A 15,174-nucleotide genomic window follows, 5' to 3' on the forward strand; every position below is an offset into this window, starting at 1 on the left:
TCAGCAGAACACCTCCCGCAGTCAAAGCGAGCCTCCCACGAGCGAGATGAGCAACGAAACCCGCACGACCGACGTGACGCACGTCAGTGAGAGAGAAGCCACGAAAAATCTCGACGAATCTGCGAGTTTCGGGAGACACATGGACGAGCAACGGGCAGAAAGCCAGGTATGCACGCATATGAAATTGCTCGAACGCGGAACTAAGCCCTGCCTGCCTACTCTACCTATGTGTACCCTGCACTCCTCACCCCGCGCGCACCAACTCACGAAAGACACCGCGTGGCGAAATGGACGCGACACCGGTCTCAACGCCCGAGTCCTCGCACATGCGACAGGCGGAAGAACAAAGAGCCTCGCCAGACCCCTTCGTCGTCACCCCTGCCCCGGGACAGCGTCTCGCGCGCCCCTTCGCCCCTCTCCTGGGACATGAGATGGAGGACGATCAGACGCAGTCGAAGGCAAGCATAGAAAATGAGGACTGGCTCCAGGAGCTAACCTCTGAGATGGGCACGCCACAGGAAACAACACCGACCGCGAGACACAGACCGATGTCGGCTGCCCTAACCAAGAGTGCTCCTGCCAACTCCCTGGTGAACCTCGCGGCGACCATGCATGTCGAGAGACCGCTGAAACGGCTCAGAACGGCGATATCCCCGACGTCGCCCCCGCGCGATGCGCGACAGGTGCAAACACAGCGAACGCACGCGCCCGCGGATGGCACAACCGTCGCAGTACGCGCTGCCGCTGGAGACCCCCCTGTCCCCCGCGTCAGGAAGGAGCTGGCTGTCGAGCCACCGCCGCAGTACGCGCCCGCAGGCCAGTCAGGCGCGGTGAGCAAGAAGGACATCTTCGGCTTCCTCGCGGACGCAGTCAACGTTTGGATCACCGTCGACCCCCTCAAAATGCGTAGCGCCCCTCCTGTTCCTGTTGACGGCGCCGACATCAAACGACTCATCGAGTCTGGTGCATCATCCCCAGGCGCGCCCGCGACAGAGAACACGTCGGAGCAGGCCCAGTACATGCCCACCATGACCACCCTGCCCATCTCCAATCCCACGGCTCCCGGAATCTACCAGAGTAGCCATGCGGTGCAGCCCAGCGCGTACAACCGATGCTCGCTGCCGAGCGAGAACTCGCTGCCGGCGTATCTCGATCCGCGCGCGAACGACGCTATGGAAAGCGATGAGATCTCGAGCAGGCACAGCGAGATAGGAGACACCCGCGAACACATGGACGTTGATCCGCAGTCTTCCATGACGAGCTATCGAGGCCCGGCCGGGGCCGGAGCGGATGCTGAGCCTTTCCAGGGGGCGACCGCGGAGGAAGTCTGGCCGCCGCTCGCGAACTGTCCCTCGAGCTTGATCAGGATCCGGTACCTAAACAAGAACGGGATACTCCAGGTCCTTGAGCGTCCACGAAACGGCTACCCGGAGCGACACCGTCGAGGGCCGTACGACATCTCGCAGCACCTGAGCGAAGTAACGAGACGGGCGTGGAACAACGAACGCCCGAATCAACGGTGTATAGTCAGCTTCTTCAAGGGGAAAGTCTACATGACGGAGGACGACATCGAGTTCTACCGTAGCATCCTGCGCTCCGTGTTTACGGCAGTCACGGGAGAATCCGCCTTCAAGATCTTGTCCTCGAAGATCACTAAGCGCGAAAGGAGCGACACGGCGCGGTACTTCCCGGTGCTAAACTTGTCCCCGCACGCTGTACGCATACTCTTCGAGCAGTACGGCTGGTCGTCCCCCATTGGCTCGCTGTTCATCGAGATCGAACTTGAGCACATCCCCTTCTTCCTATACACGCTCGACGGCTTCTACGGGGTCTTGGAGCACGAGAAAGAGCTCGCGGAGCAAGTCGAGAAGTACCTACAGGACGTCAAAGCACAGGAGGTCACAAGGGCGCTGGTCCTCCACGACGCCAACCCGCCGAGCGACGTCGAGGCGAGGGTTAAGGAGATCCTAAGTCACATCGTGGTGAGCATCGTGGACTATGGCGCGCGCGACCAATCGCAAGGGAAACGGCCAATCGTCGCGAACGTCCACTGCGCGTCGCCGACTGACGACGGGGTACTGTGGGAGGAATGGCGCGACGCGATGCAAGCACTAGGCGCGGCAACGACCTTCGGACACGGGAAGGTGCGAAAGCACATGCGCTGCGACTCGTGCCACGCCGTCGACCACCCAACGCACATCTGCCCGTACGACAGACTCGGCTGGTATGACACCCCCACCCCGCCGCGCGCGAAGCGCAATGCGACGCGCGCGACTCAGAACACGTCGCAGCAAGGCAACCGCCAGCAGCCGCCGCGCGGAGCTCCGTCGAGCGCCCCCGAGTACGTACAGCAGACGCAGCTGCCGCGCGGAGCTCAGTCGAGCGCGCCCGAGTACGTGCAGCAGAAGCAGCAGACGCAGCAGATGCAGCAGACCAACGTCGTACCCTTCAGTGGGGCCCCGCTCTACGGAAGCCTCCCACCCCGCGGCGCGATGCAGTCAGCGGGCAGCGCGCCGCCTCTGGCCAACGCACACGCCTACGGAAACGCACAAGTGTACCGCGGCCCGAACGCACCTGCTTATAACGGCGTACCGAACTACAACAGCGCAGCGGGCTACAACAACACACTAGACTACCAAACCGCGTCGAACCACAGGGGTGCGCAAATCTCTGAGGATCTGCAAAGCCACGGACGTCCGCCCCCGCACGTAAGCGCACCACACAACGTCCCGTATGCATACGGAGGAATCGCCGCTGGCCCGCCCTCTGCCCCACCGCCGTACGGGGGCGCAAGGCCTCAGGGGAGCGCGCTGCCCTTCCACGACCCGCAAGCGTACGGACGCGAGGATGTCCCGCAGTACTTCGGCGGCGCGACGCAGTACAACCCGCCCCCGGCCCGTGTAAACGTTGACCGCGACCACGGCAGCCGCCCCGCGATCGCACCGCGGCACGGGCAAGCAAGCCGCGCGCAGGTCAGTGTCCCCCCCGCACAACCGTTCATGCCGTGCACGATGAACAGCGCGCAGCGCGGAGGAGCGTCGGGACGGGCCTCTTGAACGACGGGGATGTGTGGGGGATACAGGCAAGTGCGAACGCGCGTGCGCGGGGCCGCGAAAGGGTGCTGAGGAGGAGACGAGTGGAGAATGAGCTTGTAGTGTGACGACATAAGAGACGACATTTCTTGGACCATTATCGAGTACTCGTACAACCTGCCCGCGCCGTCTAGGCACAAGCTAAGAATGGTAGCCCGGCGAGCATCGCTGGGACTAACATATGAATAACATCTTGATGCTCGGACACTGGCTGAGCAAGTATGCTCGCAGGGGTGAGGAAGCACTGCCATAAGACCGAATCTTGGCTCGCGGGCGACGAGCCGTTTGAACACTGAAGCAAACGAACATGTACGATGGCTGGGGGATAAAATCGAGCTGAACTTATGACTTAGGACGCCATGCGGCTGCTGCCCGTGGCCGGGGCGGCAACTGTGCCGCAACTGCACCCCGCGCCGCCCGCGACGAGCGTCGGGGAGCTTGCAGAAGTGCCCATCCCCACCCAAATACACTGGCTTACGCACAGGAAAGTGGGGATGTCTCCTTGTTAAATCCTCTACCCATATTGAGGTGAACGGAGACCTATTTAGGTCACGACGAGCCGTGCCGAGAGGCTGAAGCGACGGGTCCTGGAGGTCTGCGAAGCCTTAGGATGGACCCCTAGCATAGTCGCCGCGGGGGTCGGATACACCCCCTGCGTGTACGGGATGGTTGTATCGTACACTAAGATAGCCAACGACCACCTCCACCACAAACCAGAACACACAAACACGGATGCTTACGAATGGCCTGGGACCCTTGCGCCCCGCCAGGGGAGGAGGGAGCGCTGCTCCCGCTGCCACTGGGCCTCCTGCTGATCCCCCTGGAGGGAATGGCGGCGACCTCCCCACGCATGCTCATGAACAAGCGCATGGCGTTGCGCGTGCCCGAGGTGACGCTGAGGGCCGCCCAGCGAGTGGGGGGGTGAGGGAGCGGGGAGGAGGTGGACGACGCACCAACTCGACCAAAGCGAAGCTGCTGATCGCGAGTCTCAACATGAGAGGGTACGGGAGCGAGAGCCGCGAGCACGGGTCGAGCAAATGGATGCTACTGAACCAACTGGTGAGAGTGAACAGGATTGCTGTCCTAGCCCTGCAAGAGGCGCACATGAATGAGGAACGACTGAGAACGTTGAACAAGATCTTCGGAGCTTTTCTCGAAATAGTGTGCTCCCCAGACCCGGAGAACGAAACGGGGGCAAGGGGGGTTGCTTTTGTAGTTAACAAGAGGCTGATCGACACCACGGGGCTGACCTCAACGACTGTTATACCCGGTCGAGCTATGCTGCTTGACCTGAAATGGTCAGAAACGAGGAGGCTGCGAGTTCTAAATGTATACGGACCGAACGATGCCTCCGAGAACGCTGCGTTCTGGGATAGTTTGCGCGAGGCGAGGATGCCGAGACTCGACATAATGGCCGGGGATTTCAATGTTGTTGAAGATGGAATAGACCGTATACCAGTTAGAATGGACGCGCCGAGGGCAGTCAAAGCGCTGGCAGACCTGGTGTCGTGGCTCAACATGTCAGACGGATGGAGAGAGGAAAATCCTCAACTGAAAGGCTTCACATACATGCAACCTGCGACAGGCAGCCAGTCCCGTCTAGATAGAATATACATCCGGAAAGCGATGAGTAAGGACGCGAATGGATGGTGCCTAGACGAGTCTGGAATACCGACCGACCACAAAATGGCCCGGGTATCGCTCGCGGACTACAAAGCCCCATACATCGGGAAGGGAAGGTGGGCCATGCCCACGCACCTGTTGAATGACGATGAGATGAAGAAGGAAATGAAGAGGCTGGGGGCGGAACTAGTACGAGGGATAAATGGCCTGGCAAGACGCACCCCTGATAACAACCCGCAGACGATCTATCAGAAATTCAAGGAGCAGCTGACCTTGGCGGCGAGGAACCGCGCAAAGGAGAAGATCCCTAGAATGCAGAAAAGACTGGACGCACTGAAAAGAGACCTCCACCTGCTCCTGAACCCGACGGCTGACGCCGACGGGGGCGAACCAACTGAAGATCGACTGCTTGAAACCACCAGATCGGCGGCAATCCTGCAGGACCGTATAGCAAAGCTAGAGATCAAGCGCTTTGGGTGGACGAGGAGGAGTACCGCTGTGAAGCACTGGGCCCATAGCGAAACGATGAGCAAGCAATGGATACGTGCAAACACAACGAGACTCACCACGGAGATGATGTTCGAAATGAAAATCCCCGGGGTCCAGGGTGAGGAATACACGTCCAAGAGCTCCCGAATGGCGCAGATTGCGCGAGATTTCTATGATAGCCTGCAAGATGAGGACCCCCTAGAGCCCCACGAGAGACATGTAACATACATTACTGAGGCGCTACAACCCTTGAGTGCAAGACTTGAGAACACGCAGAAAGCAAACCTTGCGAAGAGAATATCCAGGGAGGATGTGAGCGAGGCAATACGAGATGCAGCGCGCAACAAGTCGCCGGGCCTAGATGGGCTCCCGACTGAGGTCTGGAAGGAGTATGAGAGGTGGTACGAGGCGGACATCAAGAGAGGAGCCCCGGCGGTGGACATGACACTGGCTCTCACTGCGGTCTTCAACGATATTGAGCTCCATGGAGTGGACCCGGCGGTATCCTTCACGGATGGGTGGATCTGCCCCATCTATAAGCTGAAGAAGGACAAGCGTGAAATAAACAACTACCGCCCGATCACGCTACTAAACTCAGATTACAAGATAATGACAAAAGTGATAGCATCTAAGATTGCTGCATGCGCGGCGGACATCATCCACGCAGACCAAGCGGGATTCATCCCTGGAAGGCGGATTTTCGACCAGATCAAGCTATCGAAATTGATGCTGGACTATGCTGAAGCAGAGGAGGTAAACGGAGTAATAGTGGCACTAGACCAAGAGAAAGCGTACGATAAGATCGACCATGAGTACCTATGGGCTGTATTGCGTCGATTCAACTTCCCCGAGAACCTCATAAGCACGGTGCAGAAGCTCTATGAACGTGCGGAGAGCTGCGTAATCGTAAACGGTGTCAAGAGCACCAGGTTTAGAATAAGACGGGGTGTGAGACAGGGGGACCCGATGTCGTGTCTGCTGTTCGATCTAGCGATAGAACCCCTTGCTGCTGCTTTCCGATTGTCCACGCTGCGGGGCATAGAAGTCCCGGGGGCGCAGGAGCGGCTGATCGCAAAACTTTTCGCGGATGACACGACAGTCTACCTGTCGGAGGAGGATGATTACAGCGAAATGGAGTCGATCACCTCTAAATGGTGCCGAGCGTCGCGTGCAAAGTTTAACACGTCTAAGACGGAAGTGCTCCCCATGGGGACTGCTGAGTACCGCGCAAAACTCATTGAAGGCAGGGCGATGAACCCTAGCTCAGCGCAGATACCGGAGTCAGTCCACATAGTGAAGGATGGCGAGGCGATTAGAACCCTGGGGGCGTGGATAGGAAACAACGCACCTGAGGCGACACCGTGGACTGCAATCCTCCGCACCATTGAGAGTAGATTAGAGAAATGGAGTCAAGGACACCCAACACTTAACGGAAGGCGGCTGATTGTTGGAATGGAGCTCGGGGGACGAACGCAATTCCTCGCGATGGCGCAGGGGATGCCGAAAGAGGTGGAAAAGAAATTGACGGACATGGCCGTGAACTTCATGTGGAAGGGTGACAAGCACCCCCGTATCGCGCGCGAAGTGCTGTACTCGGGCGTAAGGGAGGGGGGCGTGAAGCTGCTGGACCTGAGTTCGCGAAATGAGGCGATCGATCTGATGTGGCTGAAGTCCTACCTTGATCTCACGAGGGACAGACCCACATGGACAGTTCTCGCGGATGCGCTCCTGGCTCGCGCTGCGGCTTTCTCCTCGAAATCCACGGAGCCAGAGGCGCGCATAAATGCGTTCCTGCAAACATGGGAGGTCAGCATGAGGAAAGCAGCTGGCTTGCCTGAGGACCTGCGTCGCATGGTGCGGGCGGCGAAGAACAACGACGTGGGGACGGTGGTCCGAATGCCATCGGACGCCCTGCGAAGGAGCATGCCGGCATGGTATCACCCGGGGACGCAGGAAGGGAGGTGTGTAGCAAACACCGCCGCGAGCAAGTGCTTGCGTGTAAGACACCGAGTGAAGACGATCGACGACCACCTGCGATCGGCGAGAAGGCTGCACGAGGCCCTGGCAGGGCACAGGCGGAGCGATGCATGCACATGCGTGGCCTGTCAGAGGGACAGGAGCGATCTTGGCTGCGCACACCCGCATCGGTGCGCGATGACTGCGGAGAGGGCAGTGGCGAAGCTGACCCAGTTATGGAGACCGGGGGGTGCAAAGAATGCGGACGGCCTGAGCCTCACGCGGAGAAGAATGAGACTTAACGAAACGGCAAGAGCTGAGAAAGGAAGAATCACCTTCGACCCGAGCTTAACCCAGGGGACCCCGCTAGCATCCGTCTTTCGCGTCTTCACCTCATCGGAGGCTGCGAGAGGCACCGCGATGCGTGAGCAAGGGCGTTTCCAGATGCCGAATGAGGCGGTCGAAGTCTTCACGGATGGGTCGTGCCTTAACAATGGAATGAGCAACGCGTGCGCAGGAAGTGGCGTCTGGTTTGGGGAGCATGATGCTAGAAACGAGGGAGTGAGGGTACCCCACCGAGAACAGTCAAATCAGGCAGCTGAGATGTACGCGGTGACTGTCGCACACATGAAAATCGCCCCCTTCGCCCCCATGCATGTCGTGAGTGACTCGAAGTACGTAGTGGACGGGCTCACGAAGCACTTGCCGGCATGGGAGCAACGCGGATGGATCGGCGTTGCAAATGCTGACATTATAAAAGAGACAGTCGCCCTCCTACGCACCCGAAGCGCCCCGACGACCTTTCGATGGGTTAAAGGGCATGCGGATGAGATCGGCAATGTCGAAGCGGACAAGCTGGCAAAGATTGGTGCTGAAGCGGCGCGCCCTTTCCGCCCTGTGGCACTACCACCGAAGGCGGCGTATGTGAAGGACGGCGCGTCGCTGGCGCACCTCACCCAAAGCCTGGCATACCGTGGTATCAGAGAAAGGAAGAAGCGTGTGCAACGTAAGTCCACCCACCGGAATGTATGCGGTGCACTCGCTGCAATTAAGAACGCGACGAGCGAGGAGCACATTGCCGCCTCGCTGTGGATGTCTCTCCGAAAGGACCCTATCGAGAAGAAGGTCAGAGATTTTGTGTGGAAAGCCCTCCACGACGCCCACCGTGTAGGTAAATTCTGGCTTAACATCCCGGGCTATGAAGGGCGAGGCACGTGCCGCCACTGCGAGTGCGTGGAGTCGCTCGAGCACATCTTGACGGAGTGCAAGGCGCCGGGACAGCGCACGGCGTGGGACCTGGCTAGACAGATGCTAGCAAAGAAGAAGGTGACACTGCCCGATGTCACGGTGGGACTGGTGCTAGGCGGCCACCTCTGGAACGTTAAGAATGACGACGGAGAACTGAACACGGGCGCAACGAGACTAACGAGGCTGATCATTAGTGAGACGGCTTACCTGGTGTGGAAGCTGCGCTGCGAAAGAGTGATAGAATGGGCTGAGGAGCACCCCCGAGTGCACTCAGTATGTGAGATCACCAGGCGGTGGCTGGCGGCGGTAAACAAGCGCCTTGATATTGACTGCGCGCTTACGAACAAGCGTGTTGCTGGCCGTAACGCGCTAGCACCGTGCACGGTGGAAGCAACATGGGGAGGTGTCCTTGATGATGAGGCGCACCTCCCGCCGGACTGGACAAGCAAGTCGGGGGTTTTGGTGGGTAGGCTGACGCCGCAGCGCGATGAAGGGTGAATATGGACTACCGCGCTGTAGAAATGCAGTCCCACACTAGGAAGCAAGCTTCCGTGCATAAAGCATTTCCCCTGGCGCGGTGCAGAGGGTACCTCCCTCGAAACTTTGCACATTACTTAGCGAGCTACACTATGTATTAGATAGCTGCGTTAAGTAAGCACCGTCAAAAAAATCAAACGGACTCTGCCAAAGTTGATCGCACGACAGTCCACGTGTACGCGTTGTTGCGCCCTATTTGCCTCCGGTGGCCCGGCTCGAAGCGCCCGGAGCGCGCCTGCTGTCACTGGTCGCGTGTCAGGAGAGCGCCTCGACGTCATCATGCCCTGAAGCCTGGTTAGCGCTCCGATGCTTACAGTCGCTCAGGCTGCAGTGCCCGGCTGCCTCCTTACCCTTGCCTTTCGCCACATTCCTCCTCAATCGCCATGTCGTCCAGAGAGCCTATGTGGTACTGCCATGAGGTGCGTTCCCAAGTCCTCGCTACAGGCTTATGGCTAAAATGTGCTCCAGTGCCATGCAGAGATGAGGCCGCTGATGGTATGACTTCACTCGCATCCCGCCACTGCCGGTCGTCTGATCTGCTATAGGTCCCAGACCCGCATTGCGCCTCCTGTAACGGAACATTTGTGGAGAAGGTGTGTATACCATTGCTCCTTCCGGGTGCTCGACTATATACGAGATGCAGATAGAGAACCCCGCGGATGATCCCCGAGGGTTCCGAGTTGCCGATGGTGGTCAATGGGACAATGGCGCGCTCCCAGGAGATATGGATGCTTTCCTGAGTGCGCAAATATTTCCCTAAATGCCTTCCTGATACTGACGTATATCAGCAGCCGGACTACGGCGCATACTACGTCCGCCGCAACCCCCGACAGCATCAGCGAGCTCGAATTCCCGCTCTAGGTCCCCAACGGCTCGCCGGTCGTCCAGTGATAGCTACAGACAAGCTGGAAGCTCAGATACACGCACCACGGTGTGTTCTCATAATTCTTTAGCACTATGGCAAGACTCTGATAGCAGGACAGGGCCGTACCAGCCCGTTTACCTTGCGGATAGAGCGCACAAACGCGCCAGGAGGCCGGACCCGCACGTTTGTTCTGGGAGGCCAGCCTACCGCAGCGGGAGACGAACTTCCCCGATTGTCACAGTAAGGTTCCACGCTGTGCTCTTAGAAGGTTCGCCGTTCACGCGAGTTCCGCCAGGTTCGCGCCGCCCCGCAATTTGGACGGAACCGCGCAGGATCGTCCTAACATAACGGGACCCATGTTGGCTCAGTATCTGCTTGCGCTCATGGGCCCTGGTCGTGGCGGTGATCCGTTCTCTGACATGCTGGGTGGCATGTTTGGACCTGCCGGTATGCCTCCTGGTGGTGCAGAATCAGGAAGATGGGGCGACTACGTCTTCAATCAAGAAGGTGAGCAGATACCTGCCTCAAGGGGCGTGCATGTAGCAGAAGCACACACATCTGACATGTCCCCACAGCCCTCGATCAGATCATCTCCCAGATTATGGAGAACTCGAACGCTCACCAGCCAGTCCCGGCTACGGAAGACGCGCTAGAGAAGTTGCCCAGGGAGGTTCTTGAGGAAGGATGTAAGTGGATTACCGCTTGAGAATACTACGTTTGCCTCATCTACTATCAGCGCCTCTGCTCGAGAAGGACTGTGCGGTTTGCAAGGACCAGTTCTCCCTCCAGAGCGAAGACCCGGATGAACTCGTCGTCGTTACCCTTCCCTGTAAACATCCTTTTCACGAGACCTGCATCATGCCGTGGCTCAAGAATAGCGGAACCTGCCCCGTGTGCCGGTACGTAACAAACTCCCTGTGGATAGTGACACCCGGGCCAACGTCTCTTGTGCTGTAGATACCAGCTCGTCCCCCAGCCCGACCCACATTCTGGACCCGGCGCGCCGCAAGCCGGCTCAAGTGGGCCCAGTACCTCCTCGAGCTCGCGGAGCGGTAGTGGCGACAATAGCGGGGCCGGTGCCGGCCCCGCTGGGAGTGGTCTGCTGCAGAACGTCTTCAACTTCTTCTCCAACCATGCGCAGCAGGGTACTAGCACAAGTGGCCCAAGCCCAAGTAGCACGCAGAGCGGTACCGCTTCCGCAGCCCCGCCGTCGGCCTCTGCAGCGCCTAGCGCTGGAAGCAGCGGCAGCTCCGGGTCGCGAAGCACGCCCCCGTCGCGCCGTAACACCGACGATCACTTGGATTTGCCTGGAGGCTGGGGAGACGAGATCGACTAATGTCACATGCAGTGGGTAATCTGTGTTCTCGACCGTAGAGGGTCTGGTCTGTAGCATCATGCATGTATGTATACTTGAGTGGACGCTGTTTCCGTATCGCGTCCAGGTTGGAGGATGTATTTCTGGATTCGAATCCTACTTACATGTGTTTTGGGTCCCGTTCTGGTGCACACGCAGGCTCAAACAATTCTTTTATTTATCCGCTTGAATTCGCTGCTAGATGCGAACCTTCGATGGGTCCGATGGGCGTGAAAACGCGACCTCCTTCTTGCACGTGAGGGACGCGTCGCGATCGAGCGCCCAATATAGATGCAGACGCGTCGAAGGTGACGCGACGTTCGATCCCTCGCCGCGATGCGTCACCGACCTGTCAACCTGCTCGCATTGGACGAACTCGGGGAGAGTATATATATGCGCGACTTTCCGCATGAGCCCGCCCCATGATCTGCCCTCCTTTCCCCACGTACCGCCATCTCGCTCTCAGACTCTCCACCCCGCAACCGTTCCGCACATTCACCTCTTCGTCTGCAAGGAAGATGCCCGTCGCCGACCCCAACGCCCTCAATGCATCCGGCTTGAGCGCGTCCGAGTCGCAGAAACTCAAGGAGAGGAGCCCGGAGGCTCACGAGGAGAAGATCCTACAGGCCATCAAGGAGGTTCGAGCTCTGCATTCAAGTCGAAGAAGGACCTACTGACGTGATGTCCTTGCAGCTGTACTCTTCCAAGGCCTCCGAGGTAGCTTTCATGAAGTGATGCTGTTACATGTTAGTGACCCGAAAATTCAGAGGTCGTATGAAATATATGCGCCCGAAGCTGTCTTCCATGACCCCGTTGGCATCGCCGAGGGCATCAAGGCCGTGCGCGAGCAGTTCAACGGGCTCGCCAAGGTGTGTTATGCACTTCATATCATCAGGCTTGGCTTGACGCGCCCTGTATAGCTGTTTCCGCGCGCAGACATACCCAAATTCCGTCTCCTGGAAAACCCATCCTCCGTGCCGAAGAGCAAGATCCTGATCGACCAGGATGTCGCGTACTACCGGGACCCCAAAGCGTCTTCCCCTACAAAGGTACGTCTTCATCAGTACTGTAGTAAAACTTCTGCTGACATACCATGGGTTGTCGCAGACTGTGAACTCCCTCCTCACGCTGGAGACGAACAGTGAGAACAAGGTTGTCAGACACACTGAGGAGTGGAACCACCACCGCGAGACTACCTCGGAAGACGGTTTCCTGGGCATGTTGAACGAGAACAGGAAGAAGATAACTGCGACCGTCACTGGGATGTTCATCAGCCAGGAGCCACCCGTGAAGAACTGAGTGACGTACTGGTTGCACATACATGTATAATAGATTCGCACTCGGGTTGTGTAGGACTAAGCAGTAGTTGGCGTGAATCGAGGAGCCTGGAACCTGTAGAAGAATGGAGGTGTACAAGCTTGTGCCTGGGTCTATGGTACTGATTATACGGCAACCATATAAAATACACAATATACAGGAACCACACGGAGCACGAAGAACAGGAACATCGACTTGACTATAGTGCGACAGCAATCTACCGCCAAACAGGGTAAGTCAGCAGGGAGTTTAGAGAAACGCGGCATGCCACCACGTCCATGGAAACCTGGTACTTACCTCAGATACACCACTATGTGCTGTCGACGACACAGGTGAATGCACCGTAGCAGACTCGGGGGCCTCTGCTTCCGCCGGGGACCTCACAGAAGGGCTCGCAGCTACTATCGTGCTGAGACTCGCCATCTCGTTGTCCGCAAAGCGCTCATCGTCTCCCTCGGACCATTCCGTGGAATAGGAACCGTCCGACCCTGAGAGGCCATGGTCCAGCTCTGCGCCCATCGGGTCTACGAAGTTCGCGAACTGCATGCCCGTGGACGCTGCATGGGGCCCGTTACGCGTGGAGGCGACGAAGGACGGGCGGGTGTCGTGCACGTCTCCGCCGAGGGTGTCGCGGAGGTTGAGGAGGAAGCGGGAGACGAGGATGCTTGTGACGCTATGAGGGTCGTCTAGTAAGCGATGTCTGCACAGCCATGCTATAGAATGTGAAACTCACGGGTCTTGAAAAGCGGAGACGGCGCTGCTATTCTGGAGCAAATGTTAACGTCCTGTATCGGTTGAGGTTCTGGGCCATACACGCACAGGTACAGCGTTGACGATGATATTCACGACATTGAGAATGAGCAGGCACCTGATGTCAGTCGCTCAGCGGCACGTCACCAAGTACCCTGTACAATAGCTCTTACGCGAAGTATAGCGTTCCTACGCTAGCGGGTCAGCTTGTTATATTAATTGGTGTATGAAGGATTCTGACATACCGTCTTTTAGGATAGCGGTCGTGAGGGACATGCGGATGTTCGCGACCCGAGCCGCCCGTGTAATGCCAAACGTGCTGTGCCAAGTGACTATGAGGACGATCAGGTCGCCAACGATGAGGCAAACGCGTGATGCTATTGTAACTAAGAGACACGTCAGGTCGGGAGTGAGACGGTGCCTCCGAGAGGTGTTAACTTACAGCTGAACAGTACTATCAGTCAATAGAACTTCTGTTTGCGAACGATGAAGTACTTACTGGATCCAAGTGGCTTCGGGCAAGTTTGAGGCCAGAAGGCAGTTAAATGGCGGCTCGACCGCTATTGGAACAAGGCGCGAGTAGTATATCTGTGTTCCGAAGCAGGATGTGGTAAGCCACCGCATCGCACACAGATAAATGAAGGACGCACGGCAGTCAAGACGATATCCGGGAGGAAGAAAGCAAAGATGAGGATCGCTACCCACCACTTACGCCCGCTCAGAGCGTACCCGCGGAGGGTGGAGAACACTGGTAAGGATAATCAGATTGTGAGAGAACAGAACAGTGTATACTGCATACCAGCCCAGATGAAGGGCGGGCCACCATTACCCACTATCACCATGTATCCGACGACGGTGCAACTGTACGCCTCGGGTTAGTGTCTGGTGCCATCATTCCCTGTGGAGGACCGTCCGCACCTCTACGAAACTTCAGCATATATCCTCGTGCGTATCAATAAGACAGTACGCACCGTTTGTGATATTGGATACGTCGTAACGACCTGAGTTACATACTGAAAGAACAGCCAATACCTGTTCAACACGAACAGCGTGTTCGCGCCGGTGACCCCGCCGCCCCAGACGAGCCGCACTTCGCGATCGAAGGTGATCACATACTCGTACGCGAGTAATGCTGTGTCTGTATCAGGATTTGCGCACAGGGCGTGCAAGCGAGACTTCCGCCCTCACCGAATGCCGCGAAGGTGTAGTATGTCTCGTTAAAGCTGTGTTACGAAGCCAAAATCAACATACGATCATCGTCAATATCGTGATTAACAGCGGGACTCACAGTGTCTGAACTTCGTCCACGAGCTCATTGTCAGACATGGCGGCCGCGCGCGGGTGAGGGGGTCGTGGTCGTTGGTAAGGTTTAGGATGACGAACTCGAGCAGTGCCCTGCCCGAGGTATTAACGAGCTGGACCGGGGGAGACACGGAGAGCGGTAATGGTTTAGTGCGACGGAGACGCCGGTGATGCCACCACTCCGAGTTTCAGCATCAGACGCAACAGGGCACGCGGCTGTATGCGAGGATTTGCAGTGATTACCGACCTTCCAGGCTCCAATGAGCGATCTGCTCAGACCTGATGGCATGGAAAGGGCACTGCATCACTGACATCGCGGATCAGAGATATGGTTGGGGGGTATCGACTCGGTCCCGCGCAAATGTTTTCGACCAAAAACACCAGGAAGCAACGTTTTTCACTGGGACACGGGTCGTCTTGGCGTTAGATGAGTGCTCGAAACTAGGAACGTCTTGTCTCAACGACTGGGTCACTGACGAAGTACGGAAGGATGATAACAGTGACACACCTCATGCCAAATGATAGGGGCGCATTGCGAACAGTTGATATTCGTGTGCTCCGACTCGGAGCCTCGCAGCTTCGCCTGCTCCGGAGCTCCATAAAAATCGCCTGCAGTGGCCCACCCCATACATAGGTATAGT

General features: G+C 57.7%; 8 protein-coding genes across 8 annotated transcripts; 7 read left to right on the plus strand and 1 right to left on the minus strand.

Annotated features, from left to right (window-relative positions):
* Positions 1-287: 287 nt before the first annotated feature.
* On the plus strand, positions 288-3,601 carry TRAVEDRAFT_41427 (uncharacterized protein; the record flags this gene model as incomplete). Its single annotated transcript, XM_008033903.1, has 2 exons — positions 288-2,972; positions 3,446-3,601. 2 exons carry the CDS (start codon positions 288-290, stop codon positions 3,599-3,601), a joined length of 2,841 nt encoding a protein of 946 aa, XP_008032094.1.
* A 223-nt stretch (positions 3,602-3,824) lies between these two features.
* TRAVEDRAFT_108561 (DNase I-like protein) lies at positions 3,825-5,276 on the plus strand (the record flags this gene model as incomplete). Its single annotated transcript, XM_008034462.1, has 1 exon — positions 3,825-5,276. A coding segment is annotated over one exon (1,452 nt), but the record flags the coding sequence as incomplete, so codon positions are not given.
* An 894-nt stretch (positions 5,277-6,170) lies between these two features.
* TRAVEDRAFT_109808 (uncharacterized protein) lies at positions 6,171-6,794 on the plus strand (the record flags this gene model as incomplete). The annotated part of the gene is made up of 1 exon (XM_008034463.1): positions 6,171-6,794. A coding segment is annotated over one exon (624 nt), but the record flags the coding sequence as incomplete, so codon positions are not given.
* Positions 6,795-7,100: 306 nt separating this feature from the next.
* On the plus strand, positions 7,101-7,829 carry TRAVEDRAFT_109655 (uncharacterized protein; the record flags this gene model as incomplete). Its single annotated transcript, XM_008034464.1, has 1 exon — positions 7,101-7,829. A coding segment is annotated over one exon (729 nt), but the record flags the coding sequence as incomplete, so codon positions are not given.
* Positions 7,812-8,906, plus strand: TRAVEDRAFT_110801 (uncharacterized protein; the record flags this gene model as incomplete). Its single annotated transcript, XM_008034465.1, has 1 exon — positions 7,812-8,906. The coding sequence occupies one exon, from the start codon at positions 7,812-7,814 to the stop codon at positions 8,904-8,906; it is 1,095 nt and encodes a 364-aa protein (XP_008032656.1).
* A 401-nt stretch (positions 8,907-9,307) lies between these two features.
* Positions 9,308-11,332, plus strand: TRAVEDRAFT_55066 (uncharacterized protein). Its single transcript, XM_008034156.1, has 10 exons — positions 9,308-9,364; positions 9,414-9,440; positions 9,491-9,538; positions 9,589-9,685; positions 9,737-9,876; positions 9,929-10,050; positions 10,106-10,317; positions 10,386-10,496; positions 10,547-10,709; positions 10,768-11,332. Exons 1-10 carry the CDS (start codon positions 9,329-9,331, stop codon positions 11,144-11,146), a joined length of 1,335 nt encoding a protein of 444 aa, XP_008032347.1. The 5' UTR covers positions 9,308-9,328; the 3' UTR covers positions 11,147-11,332.
* Positions 11,333-11,682: 350 nt separating this feature from the next.
* TRAVEDRAFT_112062 (uncharacterized protein) lies at positions 11,683-12,463 on the plus strand (the record flags this gene model as incomplete). The annotated part of the gene is made up of 5 exons (XM_008034466.1): positions 11,683-11,802; positions 11,858-11,881; positions 11,932-12,033; positions 12,085-12,213; positions 12,272-12,463. 5 exons carry the CDS (start codon positions 11,683-11,685, stop codon positions 12,461-12,463), a joined length of 567 nt encoding a protein of 188 aa, XP_008032657.1.
* A 311-nt stretch (positions 12,464-12,774) lies between these two features.
* Positions 12,775-14,557, minus strand: TRAVEDRAFT_67927 (uncharacterized protein; the record flags this gene model as incomplete). Its single annotated transcript, XM_008034467.1, has 12 exons — positions 12,775-12,798; positions 12,866-13,154; positions 13,215-13,246; positions 13,301-13,349; positions 13,405-13,420; positions 13,477-13,617; positions 13,729-13,819; positions 13,882-13,979; positions 14,031-14,094; positions 14,203-14,363; positions 14,420-14,454; positions 14,520-14,557. The coding sequence occupies 12 exons, from the start codon at positions 14,555-14,557 to the stop codon at positions 12,775-12,777; spliced, it is 1,038 nt and encodes a 345-aa protein (XP_008032658.1).
* Positions 14,558-15,174: the final 617 nt, after the last annotated feature.

The sequence above is a fragment of the Trametes versicolor genome (assembly GCF_000271585.1).
Source record: "Trametes versicolor FP-101664 SS1 unplaced genomic scaffold TRAVEscaffold_1, whole genome shotgun sequence".
Lineage (NCBI taxonomy): Eukaryota > Fungi > Basidiomycota > Agaricomycetes > Polyporales > Polyporaceae > Trametes > Trametes versicolor.